The sequence below is a fragment of the Callospermophilus lateralis genome, chromosome 20, assembly GCF_048772815.1.
Source record: "Callospermophilus lateralis isolate mCalLat2 chromosome 20, mCalLat2.hap1, whole genome shotgun sequence".
In the NCBI taxonomy this organism is placed as follows: Eukaryota; Metazoa; Chordata; class Mammalia; order Rodentia; family Sciuridae; genus Callospermophilus; species Callospermophilus lateralis.
This window is the reverse complement of record NC_135324.1, coordinates 11,764,711-11,783,816: the sequence shown is the minus strand read 5'-3', so window position 1 is coordinate 11,783,816 and position 19,106 is coordinate 11,764,711. Positions and strand designations below refer to the sequence as shown.

General features: G+C 41.2%; 2 protein-coding genes across 2 annotated transcripts in view; both read left to right on the top strand.

The window, feature by feature from the left end:
• The window catches only part of LOC143385717 (uncharacterized), a 40,153-nt gene extending 29,925 nt beyond the window's left edge, over positions 1–10,228 (top strand). The window contains exon 4 of the mRNA XM_076841278.1: positions 10,026–10,228. Within this exon, the coding sequence (XP_076697393.1) occupies positions 10,026–10,049 (24 nt within the window). The 3' untranslated portion in view covers positions 10,050–10,228. The remainder of the gene's footprint in view (positions 1–10,025) is intronic.
• Positions 10,229–10,291: 63 nt separating this feature from the next.
• On the top strand, positions 10,292–13,178 carry Lrrn1 (leucine rich repeat neuronal 1). Its single transcript, XM_076841135.1, has one exon. The coding sequence runs from the start codon at positions 10,292–10,294 to the stop codon at positions 12,440–12,442; it is 2,151 nt and encodes a 716-aa protein (XP_076697250.1). The 3' UTR covers positions 12,443–13,178.
• The last annotated feature ends 5,928 nt before the right edge of the window (positions 13,179–19,106 follow it).

Genomic DNA, 19,106 nt, shown 5'->3' with positions numbered 1-19,106 from the left:
GTCAGAAGAGTTACAATTTAACTTGGGGTGTCAGCACCTGGCTCTCATTTCCTAAGTAGGAGATTCCAAAGGACATACATGTGTGTTGGGATCCTAGGTACCAGGTGCTGCTCAGGACCCGTCCTTTCCTTTAACTCTCCAACATGCATCTGAGGTAGGTGTAACATTGTCCTTCTAACAGAGGAGGAAGCCACGGTCCAGAGAAGTGGAGTGGTTTCTCTCAGGTGCCATTGGTAATTCCGGGATATGGACCCTGCTCTGCCTGCTTCTTGAGACTTGTGCCTTAAAAAACACACACAAACACAATCATGATTCCTCTTAAGAAGCCAGGAGCGGGAGTTTTGCTCCCAGTCACAAGGAGTCCTGCGTACATGGGTGTCTTTAAGAATAGAAACCTGAGAATGAAGCATTCAGTTTCTAGACTCTTCCACATCATCATCTTAGGCTGTGTGCCCTGAGATAGAGGCATCACTAGAGGTAAAGATTTGGGTCCCCTAACTCTTGGTCCAGTATTCCAGTCTCTGCCACACAATGTTTCTCAAACGACCTGAGAACCAAACAGGATTCAGAGGTAGGGCATGGGTCCTATATTCTAGGATTTACTAGTTCACTTCGTGACTTGACCACTCTGGAAAATAGGGACGATCGTGCTAGGACAATCCATTTTGTTGTTGTTGTTGTTGTTGTTGTTGTTGTTGCTCTCACAGAAACTTCTTTATAAAAAGAGATTGATTTAGTTCCCAATTTTGGAGGCTGGAGAGTCCAACATTAGGTGGCTTCCTTGGTTCAGCCTCTACATGGTGGATCACAATGGTGGCAGAGCGTGCAGGAGTAAGAGACCACACAGCAAGGTGGGAAGCAGGGCGAGGGGTCAAACTCCGGCTTTCATGACAAGTCCAGGAGGCCAGTGCTCCCGTCTGAGGTCAGTGTCCCCAGGGACCTAAGAACCTCTCACTTGGCCTTATCTCCTAAATGTTCTACATCACCTTCCAACGTCAGCACCCCTGGGTTAAGCTACTAACACACAACCCTTTGGTGGGACAAACCTCATCCAAACCGTAGCAAATACTTGAAACTCTTTGCATGTAAAGCCCGCCGTCTCGTGATTAATGCGTGGAAAGTCTTCTATTTAAGTCAGCTATTGAAGTGTGCTCCCTTCGTGTTGTTATTGTTATTATGATGATTCACGAGGCCTCTCCTATCTTGAGTGCCAGCTTCCAACGCCTACTCGTTTTTCAAATCCTCCTTACACTTCTTTCACTTGAGTTTCTATATCCTTATACAGTTTGCAACACATGATCTATCACCGAATTTAAAAAAAAAATGTTAATTTATGCATTTTGCAAATTAAACTTGCAGTTTGGCCGGGCTTCTGTAGAACAGATCAACCCTTATGATCAATTCACTGCCATGTTAAAAAAAAAAGAATCGATGAACATCATTTAGCTGAGTTGACTAATTTTTTGGAATAATTTGGCCACTAGCAGGATTGATTGAGCTCCCTACCCTACCCCTGATTTGTCAAAACAAAGGTCAGGATGGAGGTTATTACAGAAAGCAAGCTCCTGTCCTATCCCTATCCTGAATGTTTCCCTAGGCCATAATAAATGGTTGATTAAGGGAATCCAATGTCCTTCAGAGCTTTCAACGCTGCCTAAATGATAAAGAATACAGATTTAAGGTGACCCTGGGGTAAGTGAAGCAGCATGGGGTTCTGTAAGGGATAAAACGTGGTTGAGGCTGGGAATGGAGTCCAGGTGGGCCTCCAAATGTCTGACCTCAGCTCTCCGAGGTGTCCTCTGTTAAATGAGAGGTTGTTTTCCATGTGTCCGGTCGTCTCTCCACCTTCTCCACCTGTGGGCTTTAGCACATTTCACAGGAAGGCAAGCCTGCTTGCCTGGGATCAGTAGAAGCCGCATCAGAGTCGGAGGTTGGCCCTATTCCCCGGGAGTGGGGGGTTCTTCCAAAAGGCACTCTCCCCAACCACACCAAGCCAACTACTTGGATTTGGATTCATGCCAGCTTTAATTTTCTTTGGTAATTCCTCAGTCTACCCAGTGCAGCCCTGCCCTGTTTACCATGCCTGGCCAAACCCCTCTGAAAGGGCTAATGTGCTGGCCATGCCCAGTTCCTCTTGGGAGCTAAATGAATGGTGACCCCCGTTTTTTATGCTCAGCTTGGAGACCAGCTGCGCCTTTGGGCTTTTCCCGGAGATGTTGGCCGAGACTGCACCTGCGGCGTGATGGATTTGCCCTGGCCTGAAAGAGGAAGGAAAGCAAGCGAGCAGGAATCAAAAGATCACTTGTTGTCCATCCTCTTCGCACACTGGGACTTTTATCCTACCCCAGCACACCAGAGAATTGGGGAGTCTCTATTAAATAATAATGATAATAATCAATACAGCTTGAAGATAGTGAAACAAGGGAAAAGACAATCCAATTTTTCTTTGGGACCCAGAAAAAAGAAAAAAAGCCACTACAAAAATTTAAAGTGGGATTAGGAAAAGATGAACTGGGGACGAAAGCACTTGGGATTTATTTTGTTTCTCTGCCAGTTAACTGGGTCAGTTTGGATCACCTAGGGATCCTCTAAGGTTCTGTCTGCTTTTAAAAATAGGTCTTCCAAAAGCAAGGAGAGTAAAATGAATTTTGTAAATGTGATGCTTTTTTTTTTTTTTCAAGAAAAGCACTAATGAACTTTTCTTCAGAGCAAAGATCCACACCTTAATGAACTGAGTTCGTAATTATAGGTTTACACCTATGGAGTATTTGCCAATAACATTTAAAATTCACATCTAAGCACCTAGTTATCAAATTTTCCCTTTAGCTCAGCATTACAGGCGATCGTATTATATAATCCAGAGGTATAATTATATAACTCAGAGGCTGCAAACTGTGGCCACGGGCTCTCAAGACTTCAGAAGGCAGTCGGGGTTTTATTTGCCCTGCACAGCTCAACATTCCTGGCTGCCTTCTGGAGCACATGCGGTCTCCAGCTTTTACAGTGACCTCTGCCTCCTGCTGTATTAGCCTCAACTGCCTTGACTTACCTGGCTTGAAGGCACTGAGTTTGAGATCCTTCCATCCCTCCATGATATCCTAATCACAAAGATGGAAGAAGGGGAGCCGGAGGGGGTAGGAAGGAAGAACTCCTTCTCTGAAAATGGCTGAAAGTGTCGTTTGCCATGACACCTGGGCAATGTGTAGAGAAGATGACTCTTGAGCTTCCTTTTGGCCTGAGAAGCCAGGACTCCTTTCCCTCTCAACCCACTTACTTTGAAATAAGTAAAAGAGGACATCAAGTTGCAGGACTTGTCCAAGGTCACCCAGAAGGTTTGTGGTGAAGCCAAAATTAAGACTCCCTTCTCTGGTGGACATCCTGCTGCTGCTTGGCCTCGGGTGCACGGGTCTGAAGCTTACTGATGAACTGGGTGGGCTGTCAGGAACAGCTCCCGGTGTGCCCTTGCAAAGGGATGCACTTGATTGTTTCCTTAATGCATTATGGAGACTGCTTTCCCATACAAACTTCCATCTGCCCTCATGAACACACCCAACAGGGTGTTTGCTTTGGATGATTTGTGAGCCAGGAATATAATTTTGGAAAATGGTTAGACAAAGAAATCAAGAGTCAGGGTCAAAGGCCGGATGAAAGTCAGAGAAACTAATGCCTTTAAGAATAGCGTATGCAGATTCAGTGCTTGGGATGCATTTGCAAGGCCTTCTTGACCTCCCACAGGAAATAAAACCTGCCCTTCCTAAAGAATCTCTGGCTCCACCTGCAACAGCCATCGACAACATTTAGGTTCAGAGCTTGTAGCCGATTATGCCACGAAAGGCAATCTCCACTGATTTCAACTACCCAGTACTTCCTTTTATTCTCAATACCCATAAAAGAGACCCAGATTCAATATGAGACATCAAACCTGTAAATAATAACAGCTAACATCTTTTGGGCACTTGCTGTGTGCCAGGCCCTCTGCCAAAAGCTTCACATTTAATATCTCATTCTAATTCTCTCACCACTCTTGCAAAGTAGGTTTTATGATCTCCATTATCAAAAAAAAAAAAAAAAAAAAAAGGAAATTGAGACTCAGAAAGTTTCAATTACTTGTCCAAGGTCACAGAGCAGAATTTGAAACTAGTTCTATCTCTCCAGAAGCTACTCTTAACTCTAAGCTGTCCTCCTGCTTCAAAAGGCTTAAGGTCCCTGCAAGCACTAACAATCAGCACTTGTATCTGCAGAAGTCAGGGTGGCCCTGAAGCACAAGGTCAGTCCACAGAGTCCTGTCCGGTTCTGTGTCGCCCTTGAGGGGATTGGCTACAGGGAGATGTGGGCTGAGGTTGTGCATTTTTTTTTTTAAATCCTTATAAGGCCAGGAGTAAAACTGGGTTGAACAAAATCCCACTTCTCCATCATTGAAATCATCCCCCCCCCCAAAAAAAAAAGAAAACAACCCAATTTGAATGCTGCATTAGTCCTAGGTCTATTTGGAGACTGAGAGAGCTCAAAGAATGATTTTTCAGAACATTTTCTATCTGCAATACATTTGTGCATGTGTATGAAAGTAAATGACTTAAGATGGCATTTTTCTTCATTAGATAAAAAATTAGGTTCTTCATGGTTGTGACGACACTGTCTTTGAGGTTGGAGTTTTGTGGGGTTTTGTTCTGTTTTACTGTTCTGTTTTATTTTCCCTCCCCAGTATTGGGGATTGAACCCAGGGCCTCACACATACAAGGCAGGCAATGAGCTACACCCTCAGCCCAAGATCTGTGCCCATATAACTTGCCTGCTCACTTAGGTTCTTAGTTGGACTCTGATGCAGTATTTCGTCTCTGGATTTCTAACCCTATTAATCCTAATAATACTAGTTGAAAATATAATGGAAAAGATAAGTAATAATAATGACTCTCCCAAACACCTGCTGTGCCCAGGAGCCTTAAGGAAATTTGCTCATTCATTACCTTCCAGCAGCAGGATGAGAATGCCATGTAACCACCACCCTGATGAACTTCCAGAGATTTTAAAAAACAATTGAGGGTCCACTATGGGCCGGTCTCTTTCCCAGGCCCTAGGCTGATTACTTTCACATAGGTTGCTTTTATTATCATAATTTTCATGGATTAAGAAGGTATAATTGGCCTTATTTTTAGCTATGGAAAATGAGATGCAAAGAATTTAAGTAGTTTGCACAAGATAACCCATCCAATAAATCAGAGTTTGGATTCAGATCACCAAACTGTTTCCTCTGGGAGAGTTTATTCTGCAATCCCAGAGCTGCCTGATTTTTTTTTTTTTAATGGTAACAAGAATCCACAAAATCATCATGTCATTATAAGTGCATATTTCTTTTTGCCCAACTCCATAAGAACTTCATGCACACAGACCCCAGCCTGAAGTCCTATCAAGTGTCGTCATTTTGTTAAACTAACACCCCATCTGAAAGGAGTCTGTGGGGAAAGCCAGAGTGAGAGCCAAGTTCATTAATGGTGGTGAGCACGCATTCCCTCTCCTTTGGAAATTTTATATTCAGAGCCGAGTGTCCCAAACATATCTGGCTGGGAAAAAAGAGAAGCATCTAATGTAATTGTATAATTGTGGGCCTCTTTTGAAATGTGTCCCTTGCCAATTCTGGGCCTTTAAAACCATGGTTTGTTATTGAAGGGATTGTTTCTTTAAACTGCCAGACTTGTTTGTGGAACATCATTCTGCTAATTAGCAGGACATTTTATTTTCACTTTGGACAGATTTAGCCAGTCAGCCCTCGAAAAAAGCCATTTTACTTTTTTAAAAAAAAATCAATGCCAGCCATTTTTTATTTGTTGCAGTATTTAGTATAGTTAATTTGTATGGGTGATAAACGTTGGCCTGAATCATAATGGATTTACCTTTTTACTGCAGTTAAAAAAAATGCATGATATTAATTTCACCATCTCTGATTTTTAAGTTTGTAATTCAATTATGTTAAGTGTATTCTGTGCAGCAGATGTCTAGAACTTTTTCACCTTTCAAAACTGAAAACTCTATACCCATTAGACAGTAATTCCCTCTCCCCTCAACTCTTGGCAACCTCAATTCTTATTTACTTTGTATGATTTTGACAACTTTAGATCCTTTGTGAGAATGGAATTGTACAGTATATGTCCTGCTGTGACCAGCTTATTTCATAATGTCCTCAAGATTCATCCATATCATAGCTAGCACACAACAAGATTTCCTTCTTTCTTAAAAATGTGTGTGTGCATAATATAATAAATATAATATATACTATGTATACTTAATATATGTATTTGTCCGTCAGTATCTTGATGAAATTGTTTCTTACAGACACCCTCTCAGATACTAAAATCCACAAATATAAAATGGCGCAATGTTTGCATATAATCTATGCACATCTTCCTGTATACTTGTAAGTCATCTTTAGATTACTCGTACTTCCTAATGCAATATAAAATTTCTGTAAATAGTTGTTATACTGTAATGTTAATTACAAGAAAACAACATCTATACATGTGTCCTATAGACATGATTTTTTTTTTTTTTTTTGCCTGAGTGTCTTCACCCACAGTTAGTGGGATCTGCAGATTTGGGTATCCCCATGGATACTGAGGGCCAACTCTATATACCACATTTTCTTTATCCATTCATCTAGGGATGGAAGTCTGGGTGGCTTTCCCCCTCATGGTTCTTGTGAATAACATTGCAATGAACATGGCGGGTGGTGAATCTCACTTTGGAGTCTTGCCTTGAATTACTTTGGATATATAACCAAAAGTGGGATTGCTGGATCATATGGTGATTTTTTTTGAGAAACCTCCATATTTTTTACCAGAATAGTTTCACCATTTCACGTGCAGAACACTGCACACGGGTTCCAATTTCTCTATCCTTGCCAACATTTATTAAATTTTTTATTCTTATGATGGTGGCCATTCTGATATAAGATGATAACTCACTGAGGTTTTTTTTTTTTTTTTTTAATGTGCATTTCTCTCTCTCCTTTGATATGGGATTGAACTCAGGGGCACTTTACCACTGAGATATAAACTCAACCATTTAATTTTTTTTTAATATAAATTTTGAGACAGGCTGCCCAGGCTGACCTTCAATTTATAGTCCTCCTGCCTCAGTGAGTTGCTGGGATTATAGGCATGTGCTACCATTCTTAGGCCATGCATTTCTCTTATAACTGGCAACGTTGAACATTTTTTATATGCTTATTGATCATTTGTGTATCTTCTTTGCGAATTATTTTAAAGTCCTTCACCCATTTTTATTTACGTTATTTTGTTGCTATTGAATTATAAGACATCCCAATATATCTTGACTATCATCTCCTTGCCAGATACATGATTTGAAAACATCTTTCACTTAGGACTATGTCTCACTTTGTTATGCAGACATAGTCCTAAGTTTGAAATTAGCCCATTTGTTGGCTTTTTTTGTTGTTCCTGTTTTTGATCTCATGTCCAAAATATCTTTGCCAAATCCAATGTCGTGGTGTTCTTCTCTTATGTTTTCTTTCAGGATTTTTAGGTCTTTAATGCATCTTGAGTTAGTTTTTATATGTAAGTTACAGGTCCCTTTCATCCTTCTGCATGTGAATGTACAGTTTTCCCAACAGAGTTGATTGAAAAGACTGTCCTTTCCCCATTCTGTCGTCTTGGCAGCCTTGTCAAACATAATCTTAACAACGATCAATATACGGAAGGGTTTATTTCTAGGTTTTCTGTTCCACTGGTCTATGTGTCTTAAGCACCTTCTTTTGTATTATGGAAACAAGAGTGGAATAAATTTTTGGAGTTAATGATATTTGGAAAATGTTATTCTCTGAGGTATATTTTCATTTTGTAGCATTTTCCCATACAAGTCAGAATTGGGTAGTTGTATATTGAGAAGTTTTGCAAATGCACAATAAATGGCAAAGTATTTGGGGTGAGATGGTGGGGGGGACAGGGATGCCAAATGCATTTCTTTCCCAGAGATCAGCAGGCTTCCAGCATCCTGCTAAACGTTCATCTTTCCTCACACTTGCCAGAACCCGGATTGAGTGATTTTATCTTGTGAGACCAGGAACATGGTTTCTATATTCCATAAAGCAACAAAAAGTTTGTAGGATATATCTTTCAGTACTAACTCTTTGTATCATTACACTTTTTGGACAATCACAAGAATAACTATGATTTTAAAAGTAAACCAATATAACATGAAGTGCTAACGTGAAGTGAGAGTCCACTATGTGTTGAACACCAGGCTTGAAGCACCTTATATGCACTGTCTTATTGAATTTCTAAAAACCACTAGTCACTGAAATTCCCTCAGTACTCAAAGCTGAGGTTGATTATGAGAAGAGAAGTATAAGGAAACATATATAACCCTCTTTTAATAATTAGCAAGTAATGGGCCAAATCTTAGGAAAGCAAGACTAACACGAAATCCATAATAGCCTTTTATACCTGAAAGGAATCCAGAAAACTGGAACCATCAACCAGTAATGATATCTTTATAAGCCAGTTAGCATATATATCTGATCTCAGAAGATCTTATTAAAACCTATAGATGATGGTCAATAGATCATGTGTCCTTGGCTTTTCTTCTGTTACTTCTCCTCTAACAATTGCTACTTACCTAAAACCAAAATGGATAAGATACAATAATATGGTAATAAATAATGAATGTAGTTAACTTCAATGAGCAGTTACTATGTGCCAGTCACTGTGCTAAAAGCTTGACATAGATTCTTTAATTCTCTCAGTGATCCTATGAGAGAGGTACTTTTATGATCAACCCTATTGTATAAATTGAAGAAACTGAGACTTCAAGAGATTGAGGAATGTATTCATGGTCCACAGATATCATATGGCCAGTGACATTTTCATGAGATTAATGAAACTGTGCATCTGAGATAGTATTTTTATGTATAAATGGAATATTTGTGGAAGATTTTTTGTTTTTTGTTTGTTTTTGCATAGGGTGGTCTGGGGATTGAACCCACGTCTGCTCTACCACTGAACTACATCTCCAGCCCCCCCTTTTTTATTATGTTCTGATTTTCAGATAGTATCTTGATAAATTGCAGAAGCTGGCCTCAAGCTTTCTGAGCCACTGGGATTTCAAGCATGCACCACCACCCTTGGCTCAATATTTGTGTTTTTAATGAAGACTAGTGGTATGGGATCATAGAGTTCTTTTTATTTACTCAGTCACTATCAGATGTGACTATTAGAATGTTAAAAAAAAAAAAAAACCTAGTATCTTCCTTTCATAGTTGTGTTAAGTTAACTTTTTGCATAAAAATAAATTGATCTCTGGGCTGGGGATGTGGCTCAAGCGGTAGCGCGCTCGCCTGGCATGCGTGTGGCCCGGGTTCGATCCTCAGCACCACATATAAACAAAGATGTTGTGTCTGCCAAAAGCTAAAAAATAAATATTAAAAAATTCTCTCTCTCTCTCTTTAAAAATAAATAAATAAATAAATTGATCTAGAAAAGCTTTGGCTGGTGCCTTTCCACAGAATGTACCACTTAAAAACGAAAATTTCTGGAAACAAATGAGGTATTAAGTAAGCTGTAAATAATTAAAAATTATTAATGCACCGAGTCTCTAATAAACTGCCATTTGTATTTTGCTTTTAGTAGGGATGACCTTTTTTGCTTTTTAGAGCCCTAAATATATACAATTTCTAAAGTCATCTTTTATTTTAAAAGAAATGACATCTACAAGCTTTTCTAGGTATTCTGAATCAGTGTGTGTGTGTGTGTGTGTGTGTGTGTGTTTAACAATTTGGTCCAGTAGTGCATGCACTCCCGATTGTAAAAGTGAAGGAACATTAACTGCTTTTAGTATAGTAAGAGGGATATAGTGAGTATCCTGATGTTTTAAAGCTTATTTGCCTATTTGAATGCATTTAAACATTTCTTCTTATTATAATTGTAAGTGACTATGCCTTTTTAGTAAATAAAAGGAAGGCTCTAATGCAGAAAGTAGTGGAACAAGCATAACACCTTTCCTAATCTACTTTTCAGACACAGTTCCAGACTCTTGGCTGAGGTCACTCGGATGAGAAGCTGTGCGCATGCCTGGAATCGAGAGACACAGCTGAAAGACTCCAAGTTGCTTTCTGCCTTTTGAAAAGTCCAGAACATCATCCCTTTGGACTCTGGCATTCTGTACATCTCAACCGAGACTGCTCGAATGTTTACATTTTCTGCTCCGTGTTGACAGATAGAGTTCCCATTTTGTTAAAACTCACTCCCCAGGGCTGAGACTTGAGCTTGTTCTGCAAGCCAGCATGGCTGGGGTGAGCCTGGTAGCAGCCGCTTGCCAACTGGTGCTGGGCTTGCTAGTGACCTCCTTCACGGAGTCTTCCATACAGAATAGTGAGTGTCCACAACTCTGCGTCTGTGAAATTCGTCCCTGGTTTACCCCGCAGTCCACCTACAGAGAAGCCACCACCGTCGACTGTAATGATCTCCGCCTCACGAGGATTCCTAGCAACCTTTCTAGTGACACGCAAGTGCTTCTCTTACAGAGCAATAACATCGCGAAGACGGTAGATGAGCTTCAACAGCTGTTCAACTTGACTGAGCTAGATTTCTCCCAAAATAACTTTACCAATATTAAGGAGGTAGGGCTGGCGAACTTGACTCAGCTCACTACTCTGCATTTGGAGGAAAATCAGATCACAGAGATGACTGATTACTGTCTGCAAGACCTCAGCAACCTCCAGGAACTCTACATCAACCACAACCAGATCAGCACTATCTCTGCTAACGCCTTTGCAGGCTTAAAAAATCTTCTAAGGCTCCACCTGAATTCCAACAAGTTGAAGGTCATTGATAGTCGCTGGTTTGATTCGACACCTAACCTGGAAATTCTGATGATTGGGGAGAACCCTGTGATTGGAATTTTGGATATGAACTTTAAACCCCTCTCAAACTTGAGAAGCTTAGTTTTGGCAGGCATGTATCTCACGGATATCCCTGGAAATGCCTTGGTGGGCCTGGATAGCCTTGAGAGCCTGTCTTTTTATGATAACAAACTGGTCAAAGTCCCTCAACTCGCCCTGCAAAAAGTCCCCAATTTGAAATTCTTAGACCTCAACAAAAATCCCATCCACAAAATCCAAGAAGGGGACTTCAAAAACATGCTCCGGTTAAAAGAACTAGGGATAAACAATATGGGGGAACTTGTTTCCGTGGACCGCTATGCCCTGGATAACCTACCAGAACTCACAAAGCTAGAAGCCACCAATAACCCCAAATTGTCTTACATCCACCGCTTGGCTTTCCGGAGCGTTCCCGCCCTGGAAAGCTTGATGCTGAACAACAATGCTTTGAATGCCGTTTACCAAAAGACGGTAGAGTCCCTTCCCAATCTGCGGGAGATCAGTATCCACAGCAATCCCTTGAGGTGTGACTGTGTCATCCACTGGATTAACTCCAACAAAACCAACATCCGCTTCATGGAGCCTTTATCCATGTTCTGTGCCATGCCCCCCGAATACAGAGGGCAGCAGGTGAAGGAAGTTTTAATCCAGGATTCAAGTGAACAGTGCCTGCCAATGATCTCTCACGACACATTCCCAAATCATTTAAACATGGAGATTGGCACTACAGTTTTTCTAGACTGCCGGGCCATGGCTGAGCCAGAACCTGAAATTTACTGGGTCACTCCCATTGGAAATAAAATAACGGTGGATACCCTTTCGGAAAAATACAAGCTAAGCAGTGAAGGTACCTTGGAAATAGCTAATATACAGATCGAAGACTCAGGAAGATACACGTGTGTTGCCCAGAATGTCCAAGGGGCAGACACTCGGGTGGCCACCATCAAGGTCAACGGAACCCTTCTGGATGGTACCCAGGTGCTGAAAATCTATGTCAAGCAGACGGAATCTCATTCCATCTTAGTGTCTTGGAAGGTCAACTCCAATGTCATGACATCAAATTTAAAATGGTCATCGGCCACCATGAAGATCGACAACCCCCACATCACATACACGGCCAGGGTCCCAGTAGACGTTCATGAATACAACCTGACCCATCTGCAGCCTTCCACCGATTACGAAGTATGCCTCACCGTGTCCAACATTCACCAGCAGACTCAAAAGTCATGCGTCAACGTCACAACCAAAACTGCTGCCTTTGCCCTGGACATCTCTGACCAAGAAACCAGCACAGCCCTCGCCGCGGTCATGGGGTCCATGTTCGCCGTCATTAGCCTCGCATCCATGGCTGTGTACATTGCCAAGAGATTTAAGAGGAAAAACTACCACCATTCCCTAAAAAAGTATATGCAAAAAACCTCTTCCATCCCCCTGAACGAGCTGTACCCACCACTCATTAACCTCTGGGAAGGTGACAGCGAGAAAGACAAGGATGGTTCGGCAGAGGCCAAGCCAACCCAGGTCGACACATCCAGAAGCTACTACATGTGGTAACTCAGTGGATATTTTGCTTCTGGTAGTAAGGAGCACAAAGACGTTTTTGCTTTATTCTGCAAAAGTAACCAGTTGAAGACTTTTGTATTTTTGACTTTGCTAGTTTGTGGCAGAGTGGAGAGGACAGGTGGATATTTCAAATTTTTTTAGTATAGCGTATCGCAAGGGTTCCACACGGCTGGCAGCAACTCTAGGCTTCCAGTTTGTGTTTGGTTTTTATTCTTATCATTATTATGATTATTATTATTATATTATTATTATTATTATTATTATTTTATTTTAGTTGTTGTGCTAAACTCAATAATGCTATCCTAACTATAGTGCTCAATAAAATGATTAATGACAGGTCGGGGTTCCCCTGTGCTTTGACCAATAGCATGACCCCTTCTTCTGAAGCCATCAGTAGGAAGTTCCGCATCCTCCAAAAAAAAGGTAATTAATATACAGTTTTGAAGCAGCATCGAACCTTTTGTAGCAATCTGGTTTACAGACTTTAACCCAAGAAGCTGACTAGACTGGCTACCTTCCTTGAATGACTTTAGTTGACTGTACTGTAATGTTGTATCAACTGAATTGAATGTTTGCCTTTCAACGACCACTTCTCTTTCATTTTTCCTCTTTTTTTTTTTTTGTAATAGTTAAAGAGGCTTAGAAAAAGCTAACAGGCAATAGAAATATGTATATCAGATTTTTTAATGTAACAAACTACATGTTAATTGTTACCTTATTCTTTTTATCTTTAGTAGACACTTTTAAAAGAAGAGATAATTTTGTTGTGTTGAACTCACCAACCTGTGGTGTACAAATGAAGACAGAACTATAATAAATTAGTTTTGTTCTGATTTTTTTAGAACACTTGCAATAACGTATCGTTTATAGTTCTTACCAGCCACAGTGGTAATGATATATTTTTCACATCCCTGAAACAACGAATGAAATAAATCAGCTGTCACACGATGTCTCTTAAAAAGCTAGGCCCTAAAATGTTTTGAATTCTTTTTGTACAGGAAGAAATAACTATTTTAATTCAGATATTCTAAGGAGAAGTGTTTCTATATTTTAAATATTACTGACCAGAATCAAATGGGAGGGTGTTCATATTAAAGAAAGAAGCTGTATTACTATATCCCATGCATACCTAAACAATGTCTCTCTCTCTCTCTCTCTCTCTCTCTCTCTCTCTCTCTCTCACACACACACACACACACACACACACACACACACACACGCACACACACACGGATACTTTGGATTTGTCATTCCTTTTCTGTAAGGGTTAAGACCTGATTTATTTTTTACAGTATCCACATTGTCCATCCATGTGTGAAGCATGGAGCCACGGACTCTTTCTAGTGTATTTCTGTATCCCTCTTAACAGCCATCTATATGCTTAGACTCACATGAATCTGTGAATCAGTGTGGCAATATCTGCTGAGACAAGTAAATGATGGAGAGAAAACAGAGCAACTTCTGTACGGTGGACATTTTTCATCCGAATCATAATACACAATATATAGTTGGGCAGAGTTGAGTGTGTCAAGATCACCCGGGAAACGCCAGTGTGAAGCTGAGAACAGGAGCTAGGTTTAGGAGGAAGGCCAGGAAGGGAGGAGACGGGGAGGGAATGTGAAAGTATAGGTAGAGGACAAAAGAGCCATTTGAAAATTGAAATGGACGAGGCACAGACATAAAGAAAGGCTATCCCAGATGGCAGCTCTGACACGGACACACTGTCACATCAGGAGTGATGAGACTGTCAAAAGGGACCAAGATGAAGCAGGTGCCAGAGGGGCCAGAGAAAGGACAAGGGGGCAGAAAGAAAGTCCAGATGAGGCGGGCTGAGAGCCTTGGGTCTTCGTCAAGTTCTCTGTTTTGTGAATTATTTAAAAAATACATATAAATATTAGGAAGCTGGGGGTGTAGCTCAGTGGTCATGCATTTGCCTAGCATGCACCAGGCCATGGGTTCAATCCTAGCACTGGGGTTGGGGGTAAGAGGGAGTCATTTCTTTACATTTCTAAAAGAGGGAGGGAACTTCAGATGCTGAAACAAGCAAGCTGCAACAGGAAAACAGTGAGTACCTGAGCTAGAAGCATCCTTTCCCACAGTCTTCGTCTGTTGATAAGAAAAACTGAGGCCCAAGGAGGGTTTGCCACTGATCCAGGTCAGGTCCTCCTGCCCTTTGAGAACTCTGTACCCCACTGATTGCTTCAGGCCCAGCAGCCTGGTAGACTCCCGTGCAGGGCTCCTCAGTTCTGAACAACCTGTGCTGCCCCTGCTTTAAAAATGCAGCACACCTTCAATTCCTGTTGACTCAGGATGACTTTCAGCACAAAGGCTAGTGCAGAGGACCAGGGAACTGTCTGCCTTGCTGGTACTGCCAAGTACATGTGGGAAACAGAAGTGGAGATGCTTTAGATGCAACCAGGAAGCATTTCCTGTTGGGTGAGTCTTGTTTTCAAACATCTGCAGAGTAGTAAACCATCTATCAACATCTCTGCTACATCCGAAAGCGGTGAAAGCAAGCAGCACTGAAAATGAGACCCACAGCAGCTTGCAGCTGTCGGGAGGAGGCACCATTTACCCACAAAGCAAGGATTGGAACCTGGCACAGAATGGGCATGGAAACTTTGGCGAAATAACTGAAGTAAAACAGTTCAGCCATGCTCCATTCTGAGTACATAGCAAGCTCAAGGAATTCCAAATGTTTTTGCCAACGATATTCTTTGCCAGGTCAGTTGGGAAAATTTTTGTTCTTGTTGTTTATTTTATTTTTATTTTTTTACTTTGAAAAAGTATTGAATTTTTTTTTGCCCCCTGCCCTTGATAATGGCTCAGATTTCACTCAATAGAAAGCAAGATGGCATATCTCTTTTTCCCCCTAGCCGAGTATTTCCTCATTTGTATTTAATTTAATTTGATCAGTTAGACAGGCAGTGAAATTAGACATCAGACTAGGTCCTGATTGATAATGGAGGTGCCATCACCTTTACCAGTGAAGTGGCTATTACAGATCACATTCTAATTTCACATTTTCCCTCTTACTCCCCGTTGCTCTGAGGGCATACAGTGTGTCTCTAACCTGATTTTACAAGGTTATTTTCGGAACATTTCCCTAAAACAGGCATTCCCTAATTTGCTCATCTAATTAATGACAAATCAAATTAATGCCATGAATTTTAAAAAATGCATGATCATCAGTGTTTCTACTTAGAGCTCTGTGACTGGCAAAAAAGAATTGTCTTTAATTCTTTTGCAAACAATACCAAAATCATATTTTCTGTCATTTTGCATATGTATTCATTCATTCATTCATTTGCTAACAACACCACGGTTACCCCCTTTGCTTGATGTTTGCTCTCTATCTCTTTTCATTTTTCAAAGCATTTTCTTTTCTTCATTCCTGTTTTCATCATGGGGTGGGGGGGAAGCATTTTGTACTTCTCACACTTTTCTGGGCAAAACCACTTTCTGCCTTTCTGTTCACTGAAAAGGAGAATTTAACCCCTTCTGATGAATTCTAAGTACAATTGAAAATTCACCTTACTTTCTTCACCTTACTTCTTTCACTGTTACCCTGCTTGCAAATAGACTTTATTCTTTCCTTTTAAAAAAAAAAAAAAAATTCTTCTTTTAATTCAAAAGGAATCATCTGGGAGAAAATGTTTCTTTAAAGCTCAGATTTAGAATCACCATTTGATTTGTTACTCTCAAATGAACCTCTGCAGGCCTTGATCTAATCTGGGGTAGAAATGATTTCTCCGTTGCCTCTCCCCCACCAATAATCAGCTCCTCTCAATCTGTTAAACTGGGAATTTAAGGTACATGGTGAAAATAAGGAGCTGGTGAGGGAACTAATGATTTTTATCCTTGCTGGTTAGCGGAACTAAAGGGTTTCTTACATTGTAGAACACCTCGGAGACTTGATGGTGCTAATAGAAAGTGCATAGCATTGAGCCGCTGATATCTCAGAGGAAAATGGGGGTTTGATTTAATCCTGAAAAAGTTTGGTAAGTTGTGGATTATTCCTTTCCAACTTACAGACAGGAAAACTAAGACCCATAGAAGTATTTGCTGACACCAGGCAGCTCTGTAAGAAGGGGTCCATCGTGGGATCCCCAAGCTCTCAGTTTTCTCTCCCTCCACCCAGGAGGAAGGAGGAGCTTCTATTGAAGGGCAAATGCTGAAGGTCACTAGGCACCTTGGGAAAGAGCAAACGCACAGTTGCAGGGAGGGACACTGAAGGCTTCCTTCTTGTCTTGAATTTTTTCTCTCCTTTAGGAAACACTCCATGCTGGGATCTGTAATAGTTTTGGGCTTCAAAACTGTGTTTCCACCAGGCTAAATTTTGATTCTGCTCTTCAACTGCCCCATGCCCATCCCTGTTACACACTTGTAAAATTAAAATGTTTAAAGTTTTTTTTTTTTAATTGGAGGAAATTCAAAACTCATTTGTCCCTTAGGAGAAAGGGACAACTTACATAAAACTAATGACAAACTCCAAAACCTAAACAGAAGAATATGAAACCCACGTAACTGAGCAGTTGCAAGGGTGGTATCTGACATCCTGGAAACACCCAGATCAACCAAACGGATTGGTGGAGTTTGCGGGTAGATTTCTGTTTAGCCAATCCTATGCCCCCCCAACACACACCAAAAAGGAGTCTCGGAGCTGTCAAAAGACATCAGAATGATGGAGATTATTTTAAAAGGGAAATGTAATTGCCCTTGCAATGTACCCCACCTTGTCAGTTATATAGGAAGCAAAGCCCGTGTTGTGTACCTCATGAAAGTATCTCTGGACATAAATTGGGTTTTTTCCTTCTTAAACCATTAAGGTTGGTCTCATTTTAATCATTTCTCGGATCTGCTTTTTGAAGCTATGCCCCATCCACCTTGGCCTTTCACTTTCCCTCATAAGGTTAGACTGACAAAATGAATTTCAGCCCGGACACTGACAGAGTGATCAAGAATCCCTAATAAGGGGGGTGTCCTGAATTAATAAGGCGGCATTTCAATGTATCCGCCTGCGTATTAGCATGTCTCTCCAATGTCCACAGAAGACCTTGTGGCATGAGGAAAAGGACAGCCATGTCACTGCTGCCAGGACTGTGTGGTTTGGGGGTTTTTGTTGTTGTTTTTAAGCAAGGACTTATGAGAGAAAACGAGAAGCATGTACTGTGTATTTAGTCCTGTGCCAGGAGCTTCTCCTGGGTCAGGGACACCGACTCCTCCAGGAGATCCATCACTTCCTCCAGGAGACGGTACCTGTATTGTCCCGACATCAGTGAATAGTGGGTGATCTGCCTCCCAGGGCAGAGTGATATGCCTGGAGTCATACAGCTGGTGAGAAACAGAACTGGGACAGACACTCAGACCATGTGACTGCGACTTGCAGATTTTTAACCACAGAATGATCCACGAGCTGCAGCTAGATCAGGAGTGTGGACGCGCATATCTCCGAAGCACATTTAGCACTGAGACAGGGAGAGTGGGGGAAGGGCACTTCCCAGCACTGAGCCCAGGGTCTCATTTAAGACTCAGAGCTGAGGTCAATACAGTGAGGCCTCTGCATCCACTCATTCTTCTGTATTTGTGGATTGAACCATCCGTGGATTGAAAATACAGGTTCAGTCTCGCTCATGGGAAATACATAGAAAAGTTGCAGGTTGCAAAGTTTGGGTTTTTGTTTGTTTGTTTGTTTGTTTTTTAGATTTTTGGACAATTCTTACTGGTTAAACATCCCTGATCTGGAATCCAAAATGTACCCAAATCCAAAAATTGTTGAGCATTATGTCAGTGCTCATGGCACTTTTCAGCACTGAGACAGTGCTCAAACCGTTTTGGTCAGATTTTTAGATTAGAGAAGATTAACCTGTATTTTTTTAATGTTTCTGTACTGTTATGGCTTAGATATTAGGTGTCCCCCCACCCCAAAAGCTCATGTTTGAGTCAATGCAAAAAAAAAAAAAAAAAAAGAAAAGTTTAGAGGAAATGATTGGGTTTTGAGAGCCTTAACCTAATCAGTACATTAATCCCCTATTAGGGATTAACTGTGTGTGTGTGTGGGGGGGTAACTGTAGGCAGGTAGTGTATGGCTGGAGAAGGGAGATCACTGGGGGTGTGCCTTTGGAGTGTATATATATATATATATTGTCCCTGGTCTTCAGTGTCTCTCTGCTTTCTGCTTGCCATATTAAAGCCATTTTCCTCCATCACCATCTTCCACCATGATGTTCTGCCTCACTCAGAGCCCAGAGCCATGGAGCCGGGTGTCTGTGGACTGAGACCTCTAAAACCGTGAGCACCACATAAGCTTTTCCTCCTCTAAAAGTGTTCTCATCAGGTCTTTTGGTCACAGCAGCTAAAAACCTGACCAAAACAAGTGTAGGACATATACCGGCTTTTCCTGTCATTGTTCCCTAAACATAATATAACAAATATTTCTTTAATAGCATATGCATTGCTTTAGGTATTATAAGTCACATAGGGGTGATTCAATGTGGAGGAGGATGTCCCAGGTTCTAGGCAAACACCGGGCCATTTTATGTGAGGGAACTGAGTATCTTCAGACTCTGGTATCCCCTAGAGGTCCTGGAACCAATTCCCAGTGAAGGCCAAGTGACAAGCATATAGAAGTCACAGCAAGGACAACTCTAAAAAG

What these genes read in the sequence shown, in the direction of transcription:
- Lrrn1 (XM_076841135.1), top strand. Translation starts at nt 10,292, where the DNA reads ATGGCTGGGGTGAGCCTGGTAGCAGCCGCTTGCCAACTGGTGCTGGGC.